The sequence below is a fragment of the Branchiostoma floridae genome, chromosome 5, assembly GCF_000003815.2.
Source record: "Branchiostoma floridae strain S238N-H82 chromosome 5, Bfl_VNyyK, whole genome shotgun sequence".
Lineage (NCBI taxonomy): Eukaryota > Metazoa > Chordata > Leptocardii > Amphioxiformes > Branchiostomatidae > Branchiostoma > Branchiostoma floridae.
In genome coordinates this window covers 10,608,879-10,626,354 of record NC_049983.1, presented here as the reverse complement: position 1 = coordinate 10,626,354, position 17,476 = coordinate 10,608,879, and the positions used below count along the sequence as shown (strand labels likewise).

The 17,476-nt window shown below is 43.0% G+C and overlaps 1 protein-coding gene across 1 annotated transcript; it reads right to left on the bottom strand.

Annotated features, from left to right (window-relative positions):
• Positions 1–7,316: 7,316 nt before the first annotated feature.
• On the bottom strand, positions 7,317–11,649 carry LOC118415562 (formin-like protein 16). The gene is made up of 6 exons (XM_035820247.1): positions 11,444–11,649; positions 10,290–10,524; positions 9,863–9,904; positions 9,431–9,540; positions 8,826–8,921; positions 7,317–8,661 (listed from the first exon to the last, which is right to left on the bottom strand). Exons 1-6 carry the CDS (start codon positions 11,490–11,492, stop codon positions 8,273–8,275), a joined length of 921 nt encoding a protein of 306 aa, XP_035676140.1. The 5' UTR covers positions 11,493–11,649; the 3' UTR covers positions 7,317–8,272.
• Positions 11,650–17,476: the final 5,827 nt, after the last annotated feature.

The window sequence follows — 17,476 nt, the reverse complement described above, 5'->3', positions numbered from 1 at the left end:
CCTCATAAATTATTAGCTAGTTATGTACTATCATTTTCTCGTTCCAATATCTTATAATGGTTTTAGAATGGCATGTGTTATTATGATTATAGGTTGCTAGTTCCTGGTTTGCAATTAGGCAGCTGTTATGCTATGTAAGGTTTGAGCAGGCTTCCGTCTATAATATATAAAGAAAATGCTGGAGTCTTACCGCAATACTTTTGGGATTTGTATAACGTTGTTCATCAGTAAATGCATCACATAAAAAGTACACGAATGTTACAGGGAAAAATGAATATTCTACTTGATATACAACTCAACCAAAGCCATGCGTTGAATGCTAAAAAGATAGGTTGAAACCTTTACCCTTTAAAACTGAATACAGTATCTGTGTAATAGTCATATTCTCAACAACACCGGGAAAACATTGGTCATGGGCACTCATAGCCCACTGTGGTCATATCATAGCCCCTAAAAGCGAAACCCGTTTGCCGCCACGGCAGGGGATGTAGTCTCCATGCTATAATGACAAGTGGAAGTTTGCGAACAGATTGTCATTTTTAGAGAGCCCCAGTCGTCAAACCTCTGTATGTAAAAACACACTTGTCAGCAAGAGCTGCATGTAGGGTAAGACCAGAGTCTAATTTCCAAGCAGATGTAGAATGGAAAATTGTGACTTTTCTCATGCGCTTAGCAACGATTTTGCCTTTCCACATTTCTTTGGGGATTAATCAAATTTTATTTTGATAACTTGCCCAACAACAAGGCCTACGCCATGACCAATCATATCTCCCGGGGGATATTAAAGGGTCTGCCGGGTCAGCACAACCGCTACCCAGCTGTCACAACTCTCGCATCGTTGAATAATTTTTCCGATCCCTAAACCGTGAATTTGTCATGCTTGCTGTAAAACAATAGATGATTGCTCATTACAAGTGGTGCCATGCTGGGCAGGGCAGTCATGCTATCCCTAGTCACGTGATGTGTCGCCTGGTAACCAGATGGGGAAGGGCACGCCTGGCAACCAGATGGGACCTGGTGTAGGAAGTTGCCGTTGTCTCTGTCTCCAACATATCAAATGACATCTATCAAATGCCTATGCATGGAGTTCACACAAGTTGGAAAATGTAGATTATGTTCATCGTTGGCTATCTTTCCGCCACCATCGTTGTTTGCCCACAAGCTCACGTCTGTCCATGAAATACTGAAGATGAAGAGTTGAAGCCGCTGTATGTTTTGTCACTAACGTTACTCTACACTACAAGTGCTGTTATCTGCCGGCGAGAAAATATACAGTGTGGTACACATATAATCATCTTTCAGCTTCCAGAAGCCTTAATGTCCTGTGACTAAATCCACATGGTCCAAAGACGTCCGGTAGACCAGCATCCAATATGACTTTAGTAGGAGACTCAGTGCAAACATTTTGCAGAGGATCGGGAGGTAAATCGGTTGAAGTATCATTCACAATCACCTGTTTTTGCTACGCTAGTTACTAGAATCAGTCTCAGTGTCATACGTTTTTCTAAAATATCATTACAACTTTGGACATCAGTTCTACTTTCGGAAAAATGCATCAGTACAACTTTGGGAAGAGTCTACATGTAAAAAGGCGCACCGTGCACGAAATAGCGAATACGCAGATTACTTTCTCTTGCGTTTGAACGGCCTTACACATTCTCTTGAATATCTTCAGTTGAGAAACGATAATGGATATATGTTCTTGTTGTCGTCTTTACTCTGGGTGTTCCTTTGATTACTAGAGCTACAAATGTTCCTACTGACTGGAAATGAACAGCCAGCCGACCATGCGCTGTTTCAAACGATCACGTGGTGCAGGTAAAAAGACATCTATCCGGAGGGGGGAGATGGAACAGACGGGAGGAACGTTACCATGACGACCCGATGTCGGGGGTACCCGGTCGGACGGAAGGAAGGAGCCGCGGGGGTTGTCGGGACATCTGGCGCACACTTTACCACACAATGACAATGAATGAAGGGGTCAAACGTTCGGGCAAACAACAGCCGGTCATCTCCAACCACTGTATGCGCGGGGCAAAACAGAAAAGGGTAATACCGATGATAAATTCTGGCGTGTATTGCCTCTGGTGTTTGTAGGTACGAACTAATGGGCATTGAAGTACACTCCAAGCAGAGGGTGATGGGGGAAATTGTAACCTTATTCTTATTATAATTATATGTCATCTTTTTCTGTTGGGGTCACGATTTTCTCCATCAACCTCTGCTTGGAGAGTAGCATTGAAGGTCATGACATGGGGTCTTGAAATTGCGCTATGACTTATGACAACATCGTAGTACAGGTATGTTGTTTGATAAAACGCAGTTCTACAAAAGTCTGAGGTACTGAATAATCTTTCTTGTGCTGAAATACCACCAGTTATTTGGTACTTTTTATTACTAGTATACTACATGTACAATGGCGTCGTGTTGGCGTAAAGGTTAGTGTATTTGGCCCAGAGCTACAACACTTTGGATTCAAAAACGTTACATGAAATTTCATACATCCACCGACAACAAAGAGACGGAGGGGGGGTCAGAAAGAACTGAGTCCTTCGCGGTCTTTCCAGCTCCGAGCATGATGTGGGGCGTGTCCGTGAATAATCTATTTACAATAGAGACGGACATACGTTATGTCGCTACACAGGGAGTGCACATGAAAGCCCGGGTCCTTTTACATTGAATTGTTATAGACCGTACCCAACGGGATGGCCACATCATAGTCCCGGTTTCTACAGTGCAGGTGCAGCATAGTGCACGGGAGCACACCCCACGTGCCACGCGGGCCTTATGCTATTGTCCGTCCTTTCAGAAAGAACTGCCTGTTGCGTTCTACCATTGAGTTTGTTCCACTTATTTAAACAGTTCTACAAGTGGTAGATCTCCAGCTGTCTATCTTTGTCTATCAGGGAAAGTACAAAGACGAAGAACTCATTGTCCGATGTACACAAAGGCATGCACTGATAAGCTGCTGTCGCATGCATGCTGCATTTCATTCTAAAACCTATATCGTACTCCTGTATAACTCTATATCTTGTACATGCATACCATCGAAGGGCTAAGCACAAGTCGTTTAATGGGTAACAAACATATTTGTAGACAGCAATACAAAAGTCAAACATAGGGGATACATGGTATACAAATTCTAAGCCAACCGAGTAGAGCCAACTTTTCGTTTTTTGCATCTGTTGATCTCGGTGTACCGAAAGTGCGAAAAGGAACGAAAAGGAACGAAAAGGAACGAAAAGGAACGAAAAGGAACGAAAAGGAACGAAAAGGAACGAAAAGGAACGAAAAGGAACGAAAAGGAACGAAAAGGAACGAAAAGGAGCGAAAAGGAATGGAGTATGAAGCAAACTTAAATAAAATCAATGAGAATATAAGGAATCGGTACTGCGGGCGTTAGAAGCCTATGAAACGTGTTTTATTTTACCGAGAATTTGACATTATCAAATTTTTACAGCGCTGTTTCAGGCTGTTGTTTTTGTGTGGCTAAATTATTCTTTGAAGATCTGCGAAATACAAAGAAACGGAACTGAGATAAAAAAGTAAGGACTAAAATTCAGTGGGTGGTAGATGAATATCGATTATTATACATTTTCAGGATGAGGCAAGATTGTAACGTTGTTGTTGTATTTGGGTGGCTTTTATTCTCCCTAGAGGGGAGCGCCGCATGCAAATGACCCGCGAAATCCGGTCAGGAAAGATATGCTAATAAACTGCTGCCCCACGAGCATGACAGCTCCTTTCAACAGGGCCAACAACATGGTTTTCTGGAGACTGGAGACATATCTTCTCGCTCGTTCACAACGAAAGAAAAGCTGTAAAAGGAGAGACATATATACATTGTACCAAAGAGATTTCATCAAGTTGTACAATGAGTATTCATCATTTTGGCGGGAAGAAAGGTGCCAACGTGAGGAATTTGTGCAAAGGATATTGGGAAATACAATTTCTGTCAACAATTTTCCGTCATATTCAATACAACTAAATTTCTGCCTCTTGCGACCGACATCAGGCCCTCGCTGATGATAAAAAAATCCCAATGCCGGGTTTAGATGTCCTGGTTGCAAAACAAATTTAAGGCGTTGTATTGATATTAATTAAAGTGTGAAAAAAAGGAAGGAAGAATAATTCCCAACATGCTGGGCTCGAACTTCCGATCGTCGACTTCCCTGGGTTCGAACATTCGACCTATATTTCTCTAAGGTCAAGTTTTTACAAATTGTGCAATACATATACTTGTAACTTTGCTATCATTGCATTTTTTAAACAACTATATCCACATAGCATGGCTTTTTATGATAAAATATGCGCAATCGTTCTCAACATAATCCATTTCTTCTTGTGAAATTTTATAATATAAATGTAATATGGACATTCTAAGGAATGTTCTAACCACATTAACACGTACATGAACATAGATATGCATAGATAGGTCTCATCAATATTCATTCCTCCATTGAACCATTGCTATAGGAATTTCGTGGAACAAGCCGCAAAATGCATTTGCCGATCACAGTTTACCTTTTCCTAATATTACCATCGATTTTATTTGAATTTGCTTCATACTTCGTTCCTTTTCGTTCCTTTTCGTACCTTTTCGATCCCTTTCGATCCTTTTCGTTCCTTTTCGTTCCTTTTCGTTCCTTTTCGTTCCTTTTCGTTCCTTTTCGTTCCTTTTCGCACTTTCGGTAGACCCGTTGATCTGTGTGTCCAAATGCATCAAAAGACAAACTTATTTACTGCATCAAAATAGGAATGTTTTCTAGGATACAGTTGGAAAATACCATTCTTTCCTTATGATATAGTTTACCATCTAATACAAAGTGTCGAATATATTCTACTTGATCTAAGTCACAATATTGGCAAAGTCTATGCTGCGGCTGAGTTAGAGGAAATGAAGTCATACTCATAGTTTACTCTCCTAGCAGAGGTTAAGCTTCCGCTGTTTTTGACATTCTATGCGTTTTTATCGGCCTTTCTATTTTATACCGTTTTGTTGATGTCTAGCGGCCAAACGCCACGGTACAAAATGGGAAGCGCGATAAAAACGCCCAAAAAAACGTGTAACAAAGCCTGAGCCTAACCTCTAGTTGAAAAGTAATTATAGCTCCCGATCAAGTCTCTTCAGTCCTCTCCGTATTTGCGGGATCTATAATACGGCTAGATAACAGGCTGCTATTTTAAAGCCCGGTAAGACCAAACGGTTCAACATCTCCAGTTTTATGGACAGAAGGTTTTTGATGCCACCGCTGTCTATGAAGAACATGTTGTTGTGGGACAAAAGTGGGAGGGCGGAGGGACACGGTGTGTAACGGTATAAAGAGAGCGGCAAGCTGAAGACGGCAGTACTTCACTGAGCGGGCAACCAGGCGGAGCTTTGGATGACTCAAGGAGAGATGAGAAGAAACAAACGCGCCCTGGCGGTATCAGGCTGGGAGGTCGCATGTTGTGACGAATGCATACACGGGACATGTTTCAGTTCACGGATCGCATTGTTTCTGTAGCCTCCACGATTCCTTCCTACGGGGTACTGGGATCGTTGAATTCGGCAAATTGCGAAATTGGCCAGGGGAGTCAGTCCACGCTAAGGTTCATGTTTCCCATCTGGCCGGCCACTTGAACTCCGATCATTTGGTAGCAAATCTTCCCTGGCAAATCATTCTCCCTATAATACCCAGCGTAGTCAGTCTGGTAAAGACTATTGTTTATGTGCTCTGGTTTACAGGACAAACAGTTGAGTTCCATAACACAATCACCGATGCAGATAGCGAAACAATCCCCTGTTTGCGGTTTCTTATAGAAGTATCGAGTCGTGCCGAAACGCCACTTGTGCGGATTTGTACGCCATTCCTCACAGGATTACTCCACGCAATGAGCCAAATCCGCATTGATCCCTTTGTTATGCACTTCTTCTGTTTATGTAGCATCCCTACTGTATATGTAGGCTGCAAGCTAAAAAAAATTAAGTGACCATCTTGAAGGCTACGCACAAGAAAGGCTTCACAGTAAAAGTGCATGAACATGTTTTAAAGAATTTTCTGACGACTTTCTTAAACTACATTGTACTATGTGTAAGAAAGGGCCGATGTTGTGGCCCCAGGTTCTTTAGAATGCTGCACGAGTACATTTGAATGCTTTTGATGTGTCAAGAAAGTACAATAAATGTCCTCATTCCATTCAATTTTGATACCCTTGAGGTTTCATGTTTGGCTGAGAACAAATGTAGAATTCAGAAAACTGTCATCTTGGTAGACAAGAGTTTGACAAACGTTGTCCGAGTTTTAACTTTGTTTGCTATTGTCTTGATTTTTGGTAGTACGTATACTAGTATAGCTTTTGATGTAAGGAAGCAGTGGAGTTTGTTCGAGTTCCCAAACGGCTTGCTCAGGATCTACAGGGGCGTTTTCGTAAAAATAAGATTTAAGGAGGATAACTGAACAAAAGAACGACAGATATCCATCATATTTGTCATGCAGGTAGCTTAGACAGAGATGTACAAAATTAACATTAAGACATGAAGACAGATCGATGTGCCCTAGTATTATTAGCTTAGTGTTTTGAAACCATGCCTTACTTATTAATGAATACAGGAAAAACGGTCTTGTTGGTTGTGACACAATGTTTTATCGCTTTTTGCCACAAGGATGATGATCTCTAACTTTGAAATTGCAAGCTTGCACACTACCTTTTTTTTGTGTTCAGAGGATGTTATCCATAAAATTTCCTATGTGTGTTGCACTGTGTGACTTCAGCACCAAGGACAGGTATGCCCTTCACCACTAGAAGTATACTCGGTTATGGGTGTATGGTGGACAGCGCCAGGGACAAGTTTGTTCACCTGTGTGTGGATGGTGTTCAGCACCAAGGACAGCTATATGTGCTTTATACAGACAATGAATGAGTGCTGTATTCACTTTAACACGCAGCCGTGGCGAACATAAGCAAGAAAAGCCTGCAGCAGTCAACACCGCTAAATAACACGGTACAAAAGATTCGATGTTGACACCCCCCTCCCCAACTAGCGCTACCCTGGTATCGATCCAATTCTAGCGCGGAATTAGGCAGTAGCCATCACATCAGAGGAGCAATCTGGAACTAGAATAGATTTGATGCCACGTTATTCACAAACTGTGCCACTAGATAACAAACTTCATGAGGAGTAAAACAACAAAATGTATCGTTAGGCATGAGACACATTTTACAAAATTCACCGCACAGTTTCAGTTGGATAGCTCACGGTCTCACAGTGACCCATAGTGATCAGAGAGCAAACTGCAGCTGATTCGCTGACAGACGGAAGAAAAAAAGTTGACTGGCTAATGCAGGACTTTGGTTTAATGTGATCGGACAGACCTAACCAATGGTACACAGGTGAGTTTGATGGACACAATATCATTGGCCTACATCTGTAGTATTCTCTACCAATGATAATTATTAAATTGAGCAATCACATATAAAGAAATTATTATTTTCCGCTTGTAGTAATGGTATAATAATAATTTTGTCCGTAAGGCGACGCTTCTGTATCAATACGCGTTACTCTATACAACTACTGTAATAGTAATTGCCGACTGGTGCGCATTACAGATTAGGCAAACAGAACGATACCAACAGACCTCAGCTACCCTACTTACGCATCGGCACATATGTATACCGAAACCCACATTAAAATCCACGTGTGACACTAGTTAGATGTTCAAATAAATTATTTCGAGGTAATATTCCACTCAGCTGTGTTACCGACTTGTCCCGTACACGTACTGTATATTTCCTGAGAGAGTATATAATGCGACATGTATACGTATTTACAGGAGAACCGTCTCACAAAATATGAAACAAATATATAACGTTATATGTATTACAGTATATACAAACACAACCAAGAGTATCATTGCATGCAGAATGTGTAGACGAGTAGAGGAAGTATGGTGCTCTCCAAGCAGAGGTTCGTCTCCGGCTGTTTTTAATGTGTTTTTGTTCTGTTTGGAGACATTAAGAAAACGGTACAAAATAGAAAACCCGATTAAAAAACCCGTCAAAAACAGCTGGAGATGAACCCCTGTAGAAGTATGGCCCCTTTGCAACATCGGCGGTAGCTCTGGTATATACATTTAGTACACAATGATAGGGGAAGAGCAGTTATTCCTGGGGTGTCCCAACAGTAATCTTACAACCAAGCATACACTATTATTTTCAAACTGCGGAAGACGTGCAAAGAATTTGATATGCTTTGCTGAAAATGTGTCTGCCAGTCACTCAGTCAGTGTAACTAACGGTTCTGTGGATCAACTGTAGGGAACATGGTAGCTACGTCATAAGGAGGGGGTTCGTCAGAGAATGGCGGCTGTCCATGTGCCAAACTTGGTGGAGCCGTTCCTGCTTGGTAGTGAGTAGGCGGGGCGAACGGAGGTGGTGCCGAGGGAGAGAAGTCTTGGGTAGGCGGGGCGGACGGCGGGGCGAACGGTGGTGGGGCGAACGGAGGTGGTCCCGAGAAGCCCTGTGTGGGTGGGGCTGAGGGAGGAGGGGAGAACGGAGGTTGGTCCGAAGGAGGGAAGCCCCGGGTGGGCGGCTCTGCACGCGGACGGTTCGGCTGATGGTCTGAGGACCGAGGGTGCACGTGCACTGTAGGATGCACCACTGTACCTCCCGCGGCGTTGGCTGGAAATAGGGAGAGACAATAGATCTAATCTATTTTATAAATAACAGATTCAAGTACAACAATCATTGAAACTACATGTATATCGTTTTCGCTGATTAGGTTTTCTTTTTCGTTGGAGGATCAGTAAGTTCAAAACAGAAATTGATAATAGAATTAATGATACCTTGTGAGCGACCTCTGACCCGGCCGGGTGATGACAACGTCGTGCCGTCAACGTACGTAGCGACGTACCCGTCAGACCCCATGGCTCTACTCAAGTCTGCACATGAAATAAGTCTTTAGGTATTAAAATGGCATAAAAATATCATACCTCCGTGAGTATTTTTTAAAGGAATTTCTTTTTATTATTCATTATGGTGAATTTTTCACTGATTTTGTTTCTGTGAAACCAACTTTATCTTGATCCGGGACAAGCCAACCTTCCCATCATGCCAGCTGAGGAATCAACTTTGGCCAAACGTCTTCCGCCTCACATCCTGTCACTCTAGAATATTCAAATAACTACGAACACATAGACCGAACATACAGATATGATACTACTATAACCGTTTTCACGGAGGTAAGAATATACCAATACGTAAACACTATCACGTAATGTGCAACCGGCGAAAGGGAAACGGCGGGAGAAACTTCCATCAATGTGTCATGAAACATTTGTGAGCGAAAAATGAAGACTGTTGTACGGATTAACAATATCTACCTCCATGATACATACTATTCAAAGGGTTCTATATTTGACCTATGTAACTTTGTACATGTATTTCTTACCTTCTTCCCTCTTGTAGGCACTTTTACAGCACAGCGCCACAGTGCACACGATTGCGAAGAAAGCCACTGCCAGGATCGCCATTCCACCACCACTGGCCGCAAAACTGGAGCTTTCGGAGGGATATAAGATTATTGGATTCTTTGATGGAGGCATCTAATGAATCCTGACCAATGAGTCAAAAATGAACAAGAGCTCTCACCCGAATGGTTTTCTTCAGAAAGAATGGACACTGATTCCTCAGAGAACAAATAGTCATGCTTGAATCAAGTTTCTTTGGTCAAGTTTATCCGATAAGTTGAAGCCTAAAAGCAGGCTAAACATTGTAGCAAAATGCAGCAAACGAATTCTTTTTCAAAAGACGTGCACACCTCAGTATATTAGACCAAATGACAAACCTTTGTAGTGAAACAATTGCAAGGACATTGACTCACCCGCTATCACCTGAGTCATAGTAGTCGCCACTGTCGTAAGTCCTATAGATACGAAAGGACACAACAGTAGAAAGTACATACAGAAAGCAAATACGAATCAGGACGTCAAACGATTTTACTTTACGAGTTAGGAAGTGAGCCAAATTGCATCTAATGTTATCATTGTATTCTTTCACCGCGTCAAGCAGGCGGTGGGACAACATACAACTATTGCGATTGTATTTTTCGAAGACTTACTTTATCTAATAGTGTACTTGTGCACCTATGTATTTCAAGTGGGCACTAGAAGAAGAAAGACTCAAGTGGAAGATAAAAGCCCCATTAGGACAAATCTTCGCCACAGACCATACTTGTAATAGTTTATCGAAAAACAGAGACTATATTGATTGTAACGAGAGAGATTATCGCGCCCGACTCTCAGTCTCACCCTGAATTTGAATCGGTGTTGTCGTTATCAGGCCAGCTAGGGGCCGGTCGCGGGCAGGAAAGGTCGTAGTGGCCACATTCCTCCGCACAGCAGAATCTAAACGAGTACATCCCACAGCAGTGAGTGTGTCCTGGTGGGTCCTCCGGCCTGGGGCAGTCAAAGGCAGCGTACATGTCGCCAAATGTGGAGTTCAAGAGCCAGGAGGACACCCCTGAAGGACAGTGTTCTGTAGCCACTGTATGGGAACAGTAACAGGGATAGCTATCGTTTAGAATTGAAACCGTGTTTGTGTTTGTGCTTGTTTGTGTTTGTTTGTGTGTGTGTTTGTGTGCATGTGTGCTTGTGTGTGCACGCGCACACGTGCATTTGTGTGCATGCGTGTTCGTGTGCGTGTGCGAGAGAGAGAGAGAGAGAGAGAGGGGGAGAGAGAGAGAGAGAGAGAGAGAGAAACATGCTTTGAGCATAACTTCAAAAGGCACGGAATGACCTACACATTGCCGCACTGACTCGTCACACTCATTGTCAAGTTGATAATGAGTCTAGTCACTCTAGTGCCTTTTCAATTATGCACAGTGCTTGGTCACGAATAGCCTGAGTACCATCCTATGATCTCCTATTTCTACCGGGGTTCCTTACACTAGCTGCCCTAAAAATGCAGTGAGTATACAAAGGAGCCCGGGTGCAAATAGGATGGTACCCAGACTACCTGGTCACAAATATCAGGTACCACGACTAGATCGTAGGGCAACAAGTACACCGCCTTCTTGACTCTGGGGATCAGAAAGACAATGCAAATGTTAACTCATTGATGAACCACAAGGAGGTTATATGGACCAGAGGCAACGAAATTTTCATTCCATCACAGGCTGTCTATTAGTCTGTGTAACGCAAACTCCGCTGTCCAGTGCTGTAACTGGCCCCTCCCCGCGGAGCTAGGGGACCGGCGGATGTTTGGCGGGCTGCTATAAGCGACATTTAATCAGGTTATCTGTGTATAACCACCAATGCCCTTTGTCGCATATTACGTTACGGAACGTCCATTGATTCAACCAAGGGGCGCAGTCAATGACATCAGGCGATAACTGGACTGAGGCGGTATTGGACCGTGTATAATAAAACTAGATGGGCCCTCGCTAAAATACATCGAAACGTACCTTTAGAGACGAACGCTAAAAACGTCAACGTCAGTACCGTCAACACCATCTTTCAGCTGATGCCTTCGTTCGACAGGGCTTCCTGGAAAACAGTGTTTTGACACAGGATACCTTACGTAGGCCTCACTGTCCCAGTTGCGTATGTTTCGCGTCATGTCCTGTTTAGCAGCGACTCCTTGCGATTGGTTTCAGAATTTGGCTACCTCGGAGTCTTTAGTTACTACAGTCAAACCTGCCCGAGCTACCACCCCTTCTCAGCGACCACCTGGGCAAGTATACCGAAGTCACGGGTTCCGCACTGGGCGCCCAGTGCGGAATTCGTGGAGAAACTGGCGTCGGCACTCGGGGCCCAGTACGGAAGAAACTTCCGCACAGGAATTCCAGTGCGGAAGGGTTTTTTCGAGTGCTGAAGACCCGTCAGCACTGGAATTCCAGAGCTACACCTTGTCTCGGCACTCGTTTTCCAGTGCCGAACTCCGCCCAGCACTCGGTTTCTAGTGCCGAACTCCGCCCAGCACTCGGTTTCTAGTGCTGATCTCCGCTCAGCACTCGGTTTCTAGTGCGGAAGGGTGGTTCAAAGATCGTTCAGCACTGGTTACCCAGTGCGGAGGTCTTTGAGCACTGGATAACCGAGTGCCGATCTACCTAAGTCACGGGTTCCGCACTGGGATTTCTAGTGCTCGGTGACTTTTCGGCACTAGAGGCCGAGTGCTAAGACCACTTCGGCACTAGAAGCCGAGTGCTACTATCATTTTAAGACCGTCAGCACTGGGTTACCAGTGCTCGCGTCCAAATTGTTACTCAAAAACATACTAGTACTCAGTATTTTAAATCAATTTTGCCCTAGTCTTGTCTCTGTTGGAACTCGAAACAGCATGTGTGTATCATACGCTACATCCTACATGTATATAGTGTTATGTAAATGATGACCTCATGTCAACAGTGTGTCAGCTTCGTTCCCTTTTTCTAAATTTCACGAAGATAAAATGCCAATAAATTACAGCTCCCTTTGTCGTGTTTGAGTTGCAGACTACTTTCAATCAATCGTTCGCATGCATCATTTGTTGATGCGTGGCGGCTACAGACAGTTTAGACAGTTCTACTTTGGTCACGAAAAAAAAAATGTCTAAATAAGAAAGATAATTGATATGTACTGTTCTTTGAAAACCCGACACGGATATTTCCTCCCATACGCAGCTTTCTCAGGCTCAAGGTGAACGATTTGTTACACTTCTTTTATGTATTACATTTGTATATGTGTGTCTTTAACTGCCCGGAACTGTAAATAACGTAACGCACTCCGAGGCAGGCTGTCAGCACTCGCGGTTTCAATCTTTCAAGTGCGGAATATTTGTCGTCACTGGTTTTCCTGTGCGGAATATTTGTCGTCACTCGTTTTCTAGTGCGGAATATTTGTCGTCACTCGTTTTCTAGTGCGGAATATTTGTCGTCACTCGTTTTCTAGTGCGGAAGGTAGTCTCAGCACTCGGTTTCTAGTGGTGAATCGGGGGTTTTCAGTGCTGAAGTCGACTCACCACTGGACACCTAGTGCGGACGTAACGTCGGCACTAGACTTCTAGTGCGGAAGGCCCCTTCCGCACTAGACACCGAGTGCTGAGAGAGGAACCCGTGACTTCGGTAGTTTTGCGGCCATTTCGACCGCTTTTTCTCGGTCCCGATTTTTTTCCCATTGACTTAAGCATTAAGCGACCTCTTCTCAACGACCACCTGGCCAACGCGACCGCGACCGGCCCAAATCGAAACCCATAACGACCGCATCATTTTCAAAATTGAGGTTTTCATCGATTTTTGATGATGTCTAGCGCGATTTTTTGCCGAAATCGGCCAGTTTGCGTCGGATTTTGACTGCCATTTTTACGATGTTATTTTTAGAATAAGGATGGCGGCGGTCAATGGGTTGGTCAATGGGACAGTCTACTGTAATATGGGAGGAAATTCATTTATAAGAAAATCCGAATTTAGTTGTAACAGAAGTTTTTATTTTATCTATATCATTATAAAATGAACGGATGCTGAAACGTGTATAGCCTCATACTTTTTAAGACAGATCTGTGTAGCTCATACCTTTTTAAGAAAGATCTGTGCGAGTGCTTTTGCCCAACTGTACTGTAGATTCATGATCACCCGTGGTAAGTACGCTATCTGGACGTACCGGGCATCGAATTCGAAAGGTGCACCGTAGTTATTTCAGGTACGGCGATCAAGAACACAGCGACGAATAAAGGCTTGTATGGTAATATATAACTGACAGCATCAAAGTTCCCTTACTGTCTAAAGCGTTAGTGTACAAATATTGAGCTTTAAAACACTGTATCGTATAAAAGCCCGATAAAAGCTTGGGGTTAAACTTACAATTTACAGTGTGCGTGTTGTATTTGACATTAAATACCTCGCTACTTTACGTGCGTGCAGTGTGCTTGCTATTTGCCATTAAACACAACGGAAAACATTTATACTTTGCATCGGGCATGTTTTGACTCGATACTCTTCTCAACGACCACCTGTCCAAATCGACCGTTTTTCCCGGTCCCCCGGGTGGTCGTCTTGGACAGGTTTGACTGTATAAAAAAGAGTATTAGAAAACAAATGAAATTACTCACAGGTTGAGGAAATGGCAATGTACAAAATCGACTCTAGTCGGCTGGCCTTTGTTTACACCGACACAGTGTGTGAACAAAGAAAAGCCGGCTTGCCCTCCCCAGCTGCCGGTGTAGTCGATGAAACCGCGAAAATTTCGTGCAAGGACGAACGAAATTCACACAAAACGGCGACCGGAATGTTTCACAAAGATGATAACGTAACTTAGATAGCTGAAGTCGAAAGGATTGTTACAAAAAGAGTACTTTTCATTCATTCATTCATTCACCTGCAATTAGCCCTCAGACAAGAACCTGTAATAAACATATTATAATAGGCTTGATTGATGCTAATCTAAGCCCTTTACATTAATTTTTGTATCTTTCTATCTTTCTTTGAATTCTCTTCTTTTTATAATATTAACGTTATATACGTGTAACGCCAAGAGTCATCTCAGCCATTGACATGTCAAACAATATTGAAATTGATATCTCCATCTCCAACAAAGATTATTTTCTCATTAATGAATTAAGAAATAATGGAGCCGTAGCGAATATTGATAAATGAACATGAAAGAATTCTAGATTTGATTTTTGTGGGCATATAGATGACATCGTCAGGTTTTATTACCCCTAATATTATTTTTTCTATGAGAAAATACAGCACTTCAAATGGTACATACCACTGCAATGAAGCTATGTTTTTCACGTGCATAATGATGAAAACTACAAACTCAGTCGTTTGCAGAACTTGATATCGGCAATGATCTGTTGTTATTAGAAAATAATTGTGTATTCACGAACATCTGGTACAACTGACGTTACGCCATATAAAACGCACAGATACGTATACATTTCGTTCATATACATACATGTATGTGTCCCTCCTTGTGTAAGTTAGTGTCACTGTAAGTTGACGCGTACAGAGAATTTGGAGCTTTATATAGTTTCGTTTCAAAGTATACTTTCTCTGCATTCTCTTCTTTGAGCTGTCGACATGTAAAGGTGGTTAATATAGACGTTCGCATCGCATTGGCCTGTCAACGACCTATAGGATGAGTTACACCACTTTATTACCTGCATGTATGCAGGTATGGTTTTCAGGGGCGTGGGAACTTTTGGAAGCTGGGGATTTAGGGCGCTGTATCTCAAGAAAGGATGGTGCGAGCACGACGATTTTTGGTACGTGGGTTGGGGGTGGTAGCTTGACACTCAGGTTTGATTTTGGGCTTCCTGGTGCTTGAACTTGACATTGAAGGTGGCATTTTTTGTATTTTTTGGGCACTTTTGGCGCTGTGTGTCCGGAACGATACGCGCCATTGCAACGATTTTTGGTGCATGTGTGGGGAGTTGTTGCTTGTTGCCTAGGATTGACTTTGGGCTTTGTCGCGTTTGAACTTGACGCGGCAGGTCGAATTTTGTGTCCGGAAGGGGGTTTTCCGGAGTTATATCTTCTGAACGGTTGGTGCGGGCGCGATGATATTTGGCACATGTGTTGGTGGTGGCTGAATAATTCTCAATTTTGATTTTGGCGCCCTTGGTGCTTGAACTTGACATTCCAGGTTACCTTTTGTGCGGGCACGGCGCGTGCGCTGTATCTCCGGAACGCAAGGTGTCATTGTGTTGCTATTTGTTACGTGGGTTGTTGCTGGTGTCCTGGTGGTCAGGTTTGATTTTGGGCCTCCTAGTGCTTGAACTTGACACCGTAGGCTGATGCTGTTTTTTTTGGTTGGGGCAGGTCTACTCATATCTGCTTCGTTGTGAACCCAGATGACGGTTTGTGTGGCTGTTTGAGTGACAGGTCTAATTTTAGATATCCTGCAGTGGATCTGTTCCTAAGAAACAGATGATATGTCTGCTTGCTTGTGCAGGTCCACTAACACATGCTTGGTTGTGAACCCAGATGACGGTTTGTGTGGCTGTTTGAGTGACAGGTCTAATTTTAGATATCCTGCAGTGGATCTGTTCCTAAGAAACAGATGATACATGTAGGTCTGCTTGCTTGTGGTCACAGCAGGCTGTGCTGTTGTTACAAATCACATCAGTGGCTTCTGTTCTAAGAGTGCTTGTAGGTTGGTTTAATCTGATGCTGTATTGATTGGTCAGGTATAAGTTGTGGTGCTGAAGGCTAAAGTGTTGCTTTCGTCCTGTACAAGCCTCTATACTTGTGATACGAGGTTATGAGCGCGTTTGGTCATCATGGGGAAACGCAAGAAGAGCAAGTTTCTAAGGTGGAGGAGAAGGAGATAGTGTGTTAGCGTAAGAGAGTGGTATGTGTATGTTTTTTTGTAGATTATGTACGAGGGGCGTTCAAGAAGTAATCCACCTGACCCACTTCCAGTTGTCTGATCTAGATGAAATTTTGCATATGTAATGATTCAAATCTCTATGGGTTATGTTGCAACAGCTCTGAACTAATTTTGGTTTTTGATTTAAAGGTGTTTGAACTGAGTCAGGTGTGAAATGGACCAGGTGTGAAATGGAGCCAGTTGAGTGTCGCGCAGTGATCCGGTTTTTGTATTTGAAAGGACGCATACCAAATGAGACTTTTGATGAAATAAAAGAAACTTATGGTGATGATTCCCCATCATATGACCTTGTAAAACGCTGGCATTGTGAATTCAAACATGGCCGGAAGTCTGTGGAAACAGCTCCCAGACCTGGTCGTCCCTCTTCTGCCATTGATGAGGCATCTGTTGCAGGACCAACCTGGGGCGTCCTACAAAAACGGTGTACAGAGCTGCATCAAACGATGGTAGAAATGCATAACTCTGGGTGATTCCTATGAAGAGAAAGACTAATAACTGCACCAAGTTTCATTAATCTCCTCCTTTGGGAAATGGGTCAGGTGGATTACTTCTTGAACGCCCCTCGTATGCCCTTGTATTTGTTGTCTATTGTACTGATAGTCATATGCGATGATGTATTGCGATGTTGTATGGTTGTGTGTGTTTGTACCCTGTTTTGGTGTAAATGTTTATCATAGGATTTGGTATTTATGTTGGGTAAATGGTTGGGATGTCATGTGATATCTGGAATGAAGGGTGGCTTTAAATTGTGCCAGTGGAAGTCATGACTAGGACCTACACTGTATTTATATGGTTGTGTGTCCAGTGTTACAGATGATCAGGTGTTTTGCGCTAAAGGTTACCAGTTCTTCATTGTGTCATTTTGATACTATTACTGATATACAATACTGCCATGTGCCTGACAACTATATGTTACAAACTGTTTTCTTACTATGCACAGAATGTTACTGGCCTTTGACTTCAATACCTTCATTTTATAATGTCTTTGTTACAACATGAACATAGCGACCACATTGATACTTACCACACAAGACTTAGTTTGGTTGCCAAACCCCATATTTTTACATAACCTTACAATGTAATTCATACAAAGTTCTTTTGATGTTTCTATGCCTCTGAGGTGTGCT

Bases quoted from the DNA above. Each gene is read 5' to 3' on its own strand.
- LOC118415562 (XM_035820247.1), bottom strand. From the start codon at position 11,492: ATGGTGTTGACGGTACTGACGTTGACGTTTTTAGCGTTCGTCTCTAAA. The intron at 8,922-9,430 runs GTAAGAAATACA...TTTCATGTGCAG, and splicing joins TGCCTACAAGAGGGAAGAAG to ACTTGAGTAGAGCCATGGGG. The intron at 8,662-8,825 runs GTATCATTAATT...CCCTATTTCCAG, and splicing joins GGTCAGAGGTCGCTCACAAG to CCAACGCCGCGGGAGGTACA.